The following is an 11,069-nucleotide window of genomic DNA, read 5'->3' on the forward strand; positions in this document are numbered from 1 at the left end:
TTGTACAATACCTGACATCATGTTGGTCATTGTGGCTGGATAGTCCATGCTGTTGGGGTCATGTGTCGTGACACCAATTTCTAGAGAGCCACTCCACTTGTCCACCAGTCGGTCTATCCGGATCTAAGAATAAAAAAACACAATGTGGATGCATGGACTCTGTGTTGCATTGCATTACATTGCCAAAAAAAATTGCTACATTTAGTTTTCTCGAACTGCCTATTTCTCTCTCTTTAGATTGACCAGGCTCTCAAAGGGCCATTCGATCTTTCTCTCCCTCGGTCGCTTCGGGGTGGAGTCATTGACATGCTAATTTCTCTGCTCCAGCAGCTGCTTCAGCAGGACCCACCTCTCTCTCTGCCCCCCCCCTCTCTATTTAAGGCCTCGACACAGAGGCATTGGGTCTCTGTGTGTCTATGTTGTGTCTCTCTGTGTGTCTCTGTGTGTCTCTCTCTGCTTGTGTGTCTGTCTGTGTGTCTCCGTGTTTTGTCTCTCTCTCAAAGTTAGTTCTACCTCATGACGGTTGCTTGTGTTGCAATCGAAACGTCGTATTCTATTATACTGGTAGGAACCTCCTGGTTACACCAGCCCACAGGGGATTATTGTGTCCGTCCGTCCGTCCGTCGTGCATCCAAAAATGGGAGGGAGGGGTGGGGCTGGGTGGAGAGGGGAGGGTGGGGAGGGGCTGGGTGCGGAGGGTGCGGAGGGGCTGGGTGCGGAGGGTGCGGAGGGGCTGGGTGGGGAGGGGCTGGGTGGGGAGGGGCTGGGTGGGGAGGGTGGGGAGGGGCTGGGTGGGGAGGGTCTGGGTGGGGAGGGTCTGGGTGGGGAGGGTGGGGAGAGGCTGGGTGGGGAGGGGCTGGGTGGGGAGGGGCTGGTGGGGAGGAGCTGGGTGGGGAGGGGCTGGGTGGGGAGGGTGGGGAGGGTGGGGAGGGGCTGGGTGGTGAGGGGAGGGTGGGGAGGGGCTGGGTGGGGAGGCGCTGGCTGGGGAAGGGCGGGGGAGGGGAGGGTGGGGATGGGAGGGTGGAGAGGGGCTGGGTGGGGAGGAGAGGGTGGGGAGGGGCGGGTGGGGAGGGACGGGTGGGGAGGGGCTGGGTGGGGAGGGGCTGGGTGGGGAGGGACGGGTGGGGAGAGTGGGGAGGGGCTGGGTGGGGAGGGTGGGGAGGGTGGGGAGGGGCTGGGTGGAGAGGGGAGGGTGGGGAGGGGCTGGGTGGGGAGGGGCTGGGTGGGGAAGGGCGGGGAAGGGAGGGTGGGGATGGGAGGGTGGGGTGGGGATGGGAGGGTGGAGAGGGGCTGGGTGGGGAGGGGAGGGTGGGGAGGGGAGGGTGGGGAGGGGAGGGTGGGGAGGGGTTGGGTGAGGAGGGGCGGGTGGGGAGGGGTGGGGAGGGGCTGGGTGGGGAGGGGCTGGGTGGGGAGGGGAGGGTGGGGAGGGGCTGGGTGGGTGGGGAGGGTGGGGAGGGGCTGGGTGGGAGGGAGGGGCTGGGTGGGGAGGGAGGGGCTGGGTGGGGAGGGTGGGGGGGGCTGGGTGGGGAGGGGCTGGGTGGGGTGGGTCTGGGTGGGGAGGGGCTGGGTGGGGAGGGGCTGGGTGGGGAGGGGCTGGGTGGGGAGGGTGGGGAGGGGCTGGGTGGGGAGGGTGGGGAGGGGCTGGGTGGGGAGGGGCTGGGTGGGGAGGGGCGGGTGGGGAGGGGCGGGTGGGGAGGGGCGGGTGGGGAGGGTGGGGAGGGGCTGGGTGGGGAGGGGCGGGGAGGGGCTGGGTGGGGAGGGGCTGGGTGGGGAGGGGCTGGGTGGGGAGGGTGGGGAAGGGCTGGGTGGGGAGGGGCTGGGTGGGGAGGGGCTGGGTGGGGCGGGTGGGGAGGGGCGGGTGGGGAGGTGGCGGGGGTGAGGAGGGGAGGGCGAGGGTGGGGAGGGCGCGGGGTGGGAGGGGAGGGCGGGGTGGGGGGAGGGCCGGGGTGGGGAGGGGAGGGGGGTGGGGGTAGGGGCGGGTGGCGAGGGGGGGGGGGAGGGCTGGTTGGGTAGGGCGCGGGGGGGAGGGGCTGGTGGGCGCAGGGGCCGGGTGGGGAGGGGCAGGGGGGTGGGGGAGGGTGGCGGGTTGGGAGGGGCGGGTGGGAGGGGCAGGGGGGGTCGGGGAGGGGGAAGGAGAGGGGCGGTGGGGGAGGGGGGGGGGGGGGAGGGGAGGGGGGGGGGGGTGAGGGGGGGTGGGGAGGGGGGTGGGGAGGGGGCTGGGTGTGAGGGGGGGGGGAAGGGGCTGGGTTGGGGGGGAGGGGAGGGGGGGAGGGGTGGTGGGGAGGGGGGGGTGGGTGAGGGGAGGAGGGGGAGGGCTGGGTGGGAGGGGAGGGTGGGGAGAGGTGTGGGGAGGTGCAGAGTGCTTGGGTGGTTAGGGTGCGGAGGAGGTGTGGTGGGGAGGGGCGGGGGGCTGGGTGGGGAGGGTGCGGAGGGGCTGGGTGGGGAGGGTGCGGAGGGGCTGGGTGGGGATGGTGCGGAGGGGCTGGGTGGGGAGGGTGCGGAGGGGCTGGGTGGGGAGGGGCTGGGTGGGGAGGGTGGAGAGGGGCGGGGAGGGTGGGGAGGGGCTGGGTGGGGAGGGGCTGGGTGGGGAGGGGAGGGTGGGGCTGGGTGGGGAGGGGCTGGGTGGGGAGGGTGCGGAGGGGCTGGGTGGGGAGGGTGCGGAGGGGCTGGGTGGGGAGGGTGCGGAGGGGCTGGGTGGGGAGGGTGCGGAGGGGCTTGGTGGGAAGGGGCTGGGTGGGGCTGGGTGGGGAGGGGCTGGGTGGGGAGGGGCTGGGTGGGGAGGGGCTGGGTGGGGAGGGTGGGGAGGGCTGGGTGGGGAGGGTGGGGAGGGGCTGGGTGGGAAGGGTGGGGAGGGGCTGGGTGGGGAAGGTGGGGAGGGGCTGGGTGGGGAGGGTGGGGAGGGGCTGGGTGGGGAGGGTGGGGAGGGGAGGGTGGGGAGGGGGGGGTGGGGAGGGGGGGTGGGGAGGGTGGGGAGGGTGGGGAGGGGAGGGTGGGGAGGGTGGGGAGGGGCAGGGTGGGGAGGGGCTGGTAGGGAGGGGCTGGGTGGGGAGGGTGGGGCTGGGTGGGGAGTGGGAGGAGTGGGGCTGGATGGGGGGGGCTGGTCACCCCGTGGTGCCCTTATAATACTCAACATTTAACCTACTCACGCCGGCTTGTGCCTGACCTCACAGTCGGCCATATTTGCGGAATACACCACGCTGCCGTTGACCCTGGCCATTGACCGAGCAACCCAACGTTCCTACCAGCTCCCTCCGTAGGAATATTTTTTTATTTATTTTCTTTCTACGTGACTTTACTGAAGGAACCAAAGAGTTGGTGCATGGAATTAAGGATAACTTCTAATAATTCACTTGAATACAAAGAATATGACATATACTCTTTGGTTCTTTCGGTAAAGTCACGTAGGTAGAAAAATAAAATAAAAAATAATATATCATGACGTTTCGATCGCAACACAAGCGGTCGTCCTCAGGCAGAAAAAATAATCCAGCAGTGGAATTGCTGAACCAGCGAGAGAGCTGTTACAACAAGAGGTTATATATATGGCGATGGGCAAGCAAGCGGGGTCTGAGCCGGACACAAGCACGTCAGTTGTGTTAATGGGAAAGATTAGGGAGAGAGATTAGGGAGAGAGGTTAGCATGAAATGAGCTTCCGCTCGCACGATATTGTTTTTTTCTGCAAACCTTCGGGCTACCATCAAAGATGTGTCCATGAAGCCATGCAGATATATAAACACAGAGACAATTTCAACTGAGAAGATGGGTATAAGCTGAGCAATCATTGGAAGGACGTTATTAACCAAGCAAAGTCGTAACTTGCTGTGGTGCTTCCATTCTTCCCTGGCATTTGGCTGTTATCTCCAACTCTCTGAGTTGCATTGCCCTGTTAGGTGCCTCTGCATTAACGGGCTGGGGTCTCACTAACATGGCCACGTCTGCTCCCTTAGCCTCAATATATCAATGGTTCTGGCTGTGTGATGGGATGTGTGTCTCATTGGCGCGACCACCGTTTGCGGTGGTTCTCTTGCGTGGACGCGCTTGCCTCTCACAGCGCAGTTGGCAGCACCGCAGCTTGTGTTACACATAGACATGACATTAACTTGCTAATCCTCCAAATCTCTCTGCCTAATCTCTCCCATCAACATAGTGCTAATCTCCCATTAACACTGCTGTTGTGTGCATATGCGGGGACGATACACTTATGGGGCGATGGAAGCTCATTTCATGCTAATCTCTCTCCCTAATCTCGCTCTCCCTAATCTCCCCCATTAACACAATTGACCTGCTTGCGTCCGGGGATGGAATTCCTTGCAGCTCTCTCGCTGGTTCAGCAGTTCCACTGCTGGATTATTTTTTCCGCCTGAGGACGACCGCTTGTGTTGTGATCGAAACGTCGTGATATATTATTTTTTATTGTATTTTTCTACATACGTGCCTTTACCGAAAGAACCAAAGAGTATGGATTCCTGCAATCACGAAAGCTTTAAGTCAACATTTGGCAGTTCACCCAGCATTGGTGCAAACAAACTTGATTGCTGATGAGAGTAAATAAAAAATATAACATGTTTAAACCTTCCTTGTGCCCGCTCACCCACACACAAACCACCCACGAACCACCCACGATCCACCCACGATCCACACATGATCTATCTACAATCCACCCACCATTCATACTCAATCCACACATGATCCACACCACATGATCCACACCACACGATCCACACACGCTCCGTACATGATTCACACTCCATCCACACCATACGATCTACCCAATATCCACCCACAATCCACACGATCCACCCATGTTCTACATACAATCCACCCACGATCCACCCACAATCCACACCATACAATCCAACCACGATCCACCCACAATCCACACACGATCCACCTATGATCCACACACGACCCACACCACACGATAAACCCACGATCCACACACACACCTCAAACGTCTCTCCATGGCGGAAGCGGCCGGTTCGTGAGCACGACGCCATTGTTGAACTCATCCAATGGCCGCCGCCGCTCGGCCGTCTTCTGATTGTTGCTCAGGCGGATGAGGGCACCGCACTTTGCGTGGAAGAGCAGTGCGTCGTTGCAGGCCGACACAGGCGCATGGGGCGTCGGGGGGCTGGACCAGGAGTGGGCAGGAGCCGAGAGGAGGGAGGCGGACGACGACGAGGCGAGCGCGAAGCCGAGTGGTGCCGAGCCGTGCACGTCCACCGCCACTGTCAACCCTGCGTCCACTGCCACTGCCGCCAAGGAGGAGGTGGAGGCCGCCCGAGTGCTGTGCCGCGCCGCGCCACTGCGGCGACTCTCCGTGCGCGATGCGGAGACGTTGTCCGGCGGAGGAGCGGCAGACGGCAGACAGGGGGAGGCTGGGGAGGTGGGAACGTGCGCAGACAACAAGGATGCGCTTAGAGGAGCGATGACGACGGGTCCACCGTGTCTTACCCCTCCTGCCTACGAAGCGCCTTCCCGGGCCATCGAGTCAAATGCACACAAACCAGAATGGATAATCAGTGTCAACCTCATTTTGATGGCCGGTGATGTTGATTCGCTGCCTGCAGGCTGTCATTTATGGGTTGACGTCAGAGTGAAATCCAAGGAGCACTTGCACATCATGCAGAGACTGTGTGCTGTCTAGGTGGTGAGAAAACATTTCCACATGGTGGTCGTATGAGGACACTGTAATGAGCCGAGATATGTTTAACAGAATTATAAGTTAATTCCCAAGTAAAACCCGTTGAGCTAAGAAGTGCTTCTTCAAGGATGACTCGGTTGGCAGATTACCACTGTTTGAAAATAACTAACTAATGGTGCATGCAGCTGGGAGGATTTTGTGCATGCGGTCAGGGCCCGATTAAGATTTTGTAGGCCCCTGGGCTACAGGTACTGTGAGGCCCCCAGTAATATTTTGAAAAGGAAAACAAATCTTGACTTAAAGCTTTCGTGACTGCAGGAATTCATACTCTTTGGGTCTGGAAAAGTTAAAGAAAAATAAACTTTATTTTTACAAGGCTAACAACATATAAAATTCAGCACTCACAAATGAAATAACTTTTCACTTAATCTCTGGCGGAGGCCCCTGGGCTGCAGCCTCTAAAGCCCATGCCTTAATCCGGCCCTGAATGCGGTTGCTGTGGACTCTTCGTAAAATACCTTCTGGTGGGTGATCGGCTGCCTGTTGTGGTCGTTCATCATCCACAACAGTGACCTGCAAAGACACACACACACACGTGTGTGTAAGTCACATGGAAATGCATACAACAGGTTATGGTGTATACGAGCCTCACCCGCGTGCATGATCCTCACCTGTGTGCACTTGCCGTAGAGGTCTATGAGGGCCCACACGGGGGAGGGGAGGCCTGTGGCCGCCACCCCACAGTCGTGGCCGTTGAGCCACACGTGGAACTCGCCTGCAGCTGTCCTCTGCACCCCAACCAGCGCTCCCTCCTCCAGCGAGTCCAGGTCCACACACTCATCTTGTGCACACACGCATGTGCGCAATTAATGATAAAGATCCCGCCGTGTATCCTGAACAGACTCTTGAGGCAAGTGCTATTAGTGTGCACCTGTGAAAGCCAGCACGGCACACGTGGGAGTGGGTGGCCAGCACTACACCCAGTCACCTCTGGTTCCCTAGTACATATGTTGTGACTTGTAACGTCACTACCATGTGGGTCGACACACACACACACGCATGATGTCACGTGTGGGGAACGTCACTACCGTGTGGGTCTACACACCCACACACACATGATGTCACTACGTGTAGATGCGGGAATGACGTCACGGCCGGGTCGGGGGCTTGGAGGCCATCGGTCAGTGCCACGGGGGTTGTGTGAGGCCATGGCACTCTGGATGAACCCAACCGTACATGTGACTGGATCAAGGTGGGGGCCAGGGGCCCTGGGAGGACTTCGGAGGCCACGTGGCCAGAAGCAAAGCCTTCTCGAGGGTTCTCGAAGGTGGGCGTGGCCGGGGTGTGGCCTGGCCACGCCGTGGCGCATATAAGGGGGCTCCACACCTGGTGCGGGGCTGCTCGGATCCGGGATGAAGATGCCTCCTGAAGACACCTCATGAAGAGTGAAGCCAAGCCTCAAGCCAGCGTGGCCAGGCAGTAGCGCTCCTGGCTTGGCCACGCCAGTTGCTATCAGTGTCAGTGTTAGCGAGTGTTAACGAGTGTTAGCGAGGATAGGTCGGTGGTCACCACCCTATGTGTAGTGTTATTTCACGTTGTCTTAATAAATAGTGTTGCCTACCCATAGCAGTGTGTGCGCCTCTCTCGAACCATTTCACATATGTTTACGCACAATACCAGGTACTCATTTAAGGCCGAGTCGACATGGGAGGAGGCCCAGGACCGGTTCAGATATTCGTCACCCATAAGCGGAAACCTAGTTAGTAGGGCAGTGCGATAACAACTTCACAACCGCATGTGTCCGCACAAACACACACACTCTTTCACCGGCGTGCCGATTAAACCTCACCGATAAGCACGTGTGCGCCACACGCACACGCGCACGAGCGCAAACATGTACCCTCACCGGCGTGCGTGCGCCCGTATGCATCGAGCAGCGTCTTGGCGTCGTGCAACACGCAGGAGCCCGACAGCAGCCAGGCGCCGCCCCGCAGCGTCGTGGCGCTGCTCGGCAGCTCGCTCGCTTCCTGGCCAGGGTCCCGGGATGTGAGCCCCACCTCGAGGGAGCCGCTCCACGAGTTGAGCTGCGAAGACGAAGACGACACGCTCGTTACCACGCAAAGAGCCCAGCGACTCGGAAAAGGCAAATAACAAAAAAAACTGCCAATTAGAAATCAGAGCAAACAAAAAATGTTTAAAGGCGAAACTGAAACAGTACACAAAACATATTAACATTAATTAAAATACATTTGCTGTAACAAAACGTTGCCTTGGGACAAATTACTTCGAAAAACCACGCAGTAAAAATCAAGTCACAGAAACGTCAAAATGGATTTCACTGTTGAGCAAAAAGACGAGGACATACGTTAAGGATATATGTCAAATATATGTCAAGGTGCATGGTGTTGCCTCGTGGGGCACAGATAACATCGGTCTCGCCGAATAAGGGCAGTCACGCCTCAGATTAAATAGCTCTCAGCATTCAGGACATTCGTAATGCGTGGGTACTACATGCGTATCATATGTTGCTTCACACATGTTTATGAGGCACGGAACTATGAGGCACTAACAGCAACCTGCAACACGTCAACAGCAACCTGCAACACGTCAACAGCAACCTGCAACACGTCAACAGCAACCTGCAACACGTCAACAGCAACCTGCAACACATCAACAGCAACCTCCAACTTGGCAACAGCAACCTGCAACTTGGCAACACGTCAACAGCAACCTGCAACACGTCAACAGCAACCTGCAACACGTCAACAGCAACCTGTAACACGTCAACAGCAGCCTGCAACACGTCAACAGCAACCTGCAACACATCAACAGCAACCTGCAACTTGGCAACACGTCAACAGCAACCTGCAACACGTCAACAGCAACCTGCAACATGTCAACAACAACCTGCAACACGTCAACAGCAGCCTGCAACACGTCAACAGCAACCTGCAACACGTCAACAGCAGCCTGCAACACGTCAACAGCAGCCTGCAACATGTCAACAACAACCTGCAACATGTCAACAACAACCTGCAACTTGGCAACAGCAACCTGCAACACGTCAACAGCAACCTGCAACATGTCAACAACAACCTGCAACTTGGCAACAGCAACATGTCAACAGCAACCTGCAACTTGTCAACAACCTGCAACACGTCAACAGCAACATGCAACACGTCAACAGCAACCTGCAGGGGGCAACTGAGGGGAAGCGTGGGGTGAGGGGGTAAGGGAAGGGGTTGGGTGAAATCGTGTGGGGGGAGAGCTGGCGCTGAGGGTTGGGGGCTCGGGTTGAGGTTGGGATAAGGGGAGGGGGGATGAGGGGTGGGGGCTGGGGGTTAAGAGGGGGGGGGGGTGAGGAGGTGACGGGTGGGTGGGGGTGTGAAGAGGGGGAGGGGGGGTGAGGGCTGGGGGTTAAGAGGGGGGGGGTGAGGAGGTGAAGGGTGGGGAGGGGTGGGTGTGTGAAGAGGGGGAGGGGGGATGAGGGGTGGGGGCTGGGGGTTAAGAGGGGGAGGGGGGGTGAGGAGGTGAAGGGTGGGGAGGGGTGGGGGTGTGAAGAGGGGGAGGGGGGATGAGGGGTGGGGGTGTGAAGAGGGGGAGGGGGGGTGAGGAGGTGACGGGTGGGGAGGGGTGGGGGTGTGAAGAGGGGGAGGGGGGATGAGGGGTGGGGGTGTGAAGAGGGGGAGGGGGGGTGAGGAGGTGACGGGTGGGGAGGGGTGGGGGTGTGAAGAGGGGGAGGGGGGATGAGGGGTGGGGGTTAAGAGGGGGGGTGAGGAGGTGACGGGTGGGGAGGGGTGGGGGTGTGAAGAGGGGGAGGGGGGATGAGGGGTGGGGGTGTGAAGAGGGGGAGGGGGGGTGAGGAGGTGACGGGTGGGGAGGGGTGGGGGTGTGAAGAGGGGGAGGGGGGATGAGGGGTGGGGGTGTGAAGAGGGGGAGGGGGGGTGAGGAGGTGACGGGTGGGGAGGGGTGGGGGTGTGAAGAGGGGGAGGGGGGATGAGGGGTGGGGGTGTGAAGAGGGGGAGGGGGGGTGAGGAGGTGACGGGTGGGGAGGGGTGGGGGTGTGAAGAGGGGGAGGGGGGATGAGGGGTGGGGGTGTGAAGAGGGGGAGGGGGGTGAGGAGGTGACGGGAGTGAGGGGCGGGGTGGGGGTGATGAGGAGAGGGGCTGCGGGATGCTGCGCGCGGCCCTCGTCAGAATTCGCAGTGCACACGAGCGCCACGTGACGCGGCGGCCCAATGAGCGCGCCGCGTGGCCGCCGCCTCGGCCAATGGGCGCGGGGTAAGCGCCGGTCCGAGCTGGGGAATCTGAGAGCCCCGCGCCGGGCGATCGGGGGCTCGGCGTCCCCCCCTCCTCACCCCCCGGGGTGGGGGGGGGGCAGGACAGGTTCCTCACCTTGCGGTCGATGCGGATCTGGAAGAGCTGCCCGTCCCGCAGCGGCTCGCGGCTCATCACGAGGCCGTGGTTGAACTCGTGCGCGGCTCGGAGGCGCCGCGCCGTGCGGCCCCCGTTGCTCAGCGAGACGAGGCGCCCCGCGCGCGGGTGGAACGAGGCCGCCATGGCGTGACGTCACCGGCACAGCGCAGCGTGACGTCATTCCTCTGGCAGGGTTTGCGAGCGTGACGTCATGCTTCGCGAGTGCCGCCTGACGTAATTCCTTTGCGGAGGCCGGTGATGCACGCTTCGTGGTGCAGTGACGCTGCTTTTCAATAGCCGGTAATGAATCTAGATTATACGTTTTCGTGACTGCAGGTATCCATACTCTTCGGTTCTTTCGGCAAAGTCTCGCTCCGGATGATCGCTACAAAGTATGACCTGTGTTTTGATGTAGTGTCCTGATCTTAAAGGTGCATTGAAAAATTATAATACTCCGATTGATGCTCCTGCTGTTGTGGAGTGACTCATGCAGCCAGCTATGGCTGCAGGGTTTTGGTGGTACATGTTGTTTATGCCATTTATTGTGAAAATTCCGTCACAGTTCCTATGATCACTGTTTCATGGCTTTATTTTGGTGATTTCGAAAAGTGTATTGGTTTAGCCATGTTTCATCTTCTTGGTTCTTTCTCTAAAGTCACGTAGAATGGAAATAATAAAATAAAACAATAAAATAATTCTCACGACGTTTCGGCCACAACGCAAGCAGCCGTCCTCAGGTGACTTTACCGAAAGAACCAAGAAGATGAATCCCTGCAGTCACGAAAGCTTTAAATCGAAATTTAGCCATGTTTGTTGTAGTACAGAGTTCGACTGACGGCCTTAATCTAAGTTGTCTTGTGGTTGTTGTTGGTTGTTTGACTTGCATCCCACTGGGATTTTTGCACACAGCGTTGGTGTACGGTGATTTTTTTCTGCAATATTTTGCTGTCTTTTCTTGGAGTTTCTGTTTGCACTTAGTCACATATTCACTTTAAGATGTTTTTTGTTC

At 59.1% G+C, this 11,069-nt stretch overlaps 1 protein-coding gene across 1 annotated transcript in view; it reads right to left on the reverse strand.

Annotated features, from left to right (window-relative positions):
• NEURL4 (neuralized E3 ubiquitin protein ligase 4) overlaps window positions 1-10,236 on the reverse strand; it is a 48,576-nt gene extending 38,340 nt beyond the window's left edge. Inside the window, 7 exon segments of the mRNA XM_061567192.1 lie at window positions 12-123; window positions 4,948-4,968; window positions 4,970-5,379; window positions 6,164-6,218; window positions 6,317-6,486; window positions 7,552-7,729; window positions 10,040-10,236. Coding sequence (XP_061423176.1) covers window positions 12-123; window positions 4,948-4,968; window positions 4,970-5,379; window positions 6,164-6,218; window positions 6,317-6,486; window positions 7,552-7,729; window positions 10,040-10,204 — 1,111 coding nt within the window. The 5' untranslated portion in view covers window positions 10,205-10,236.
• Between the last annotated feature and the right edge of the window lie 833 nt (window positions 10,237-11,069).

This window comes from Lethenteron reissneri, chromosome 38 (assembly GCF_015708825.2).
Source record: "Lethenteron reissneri isolate LAM-NWPU_2019-01 chromosome 38, ASM1570882v1, whole genome shotgun sequence".
NCBI lineage: Eukaryota > Metazoa > Chordata > Hyperoartia > Petromyzontiformes > Petromyzontidae > Lethenteron > Lethenteron reissneri.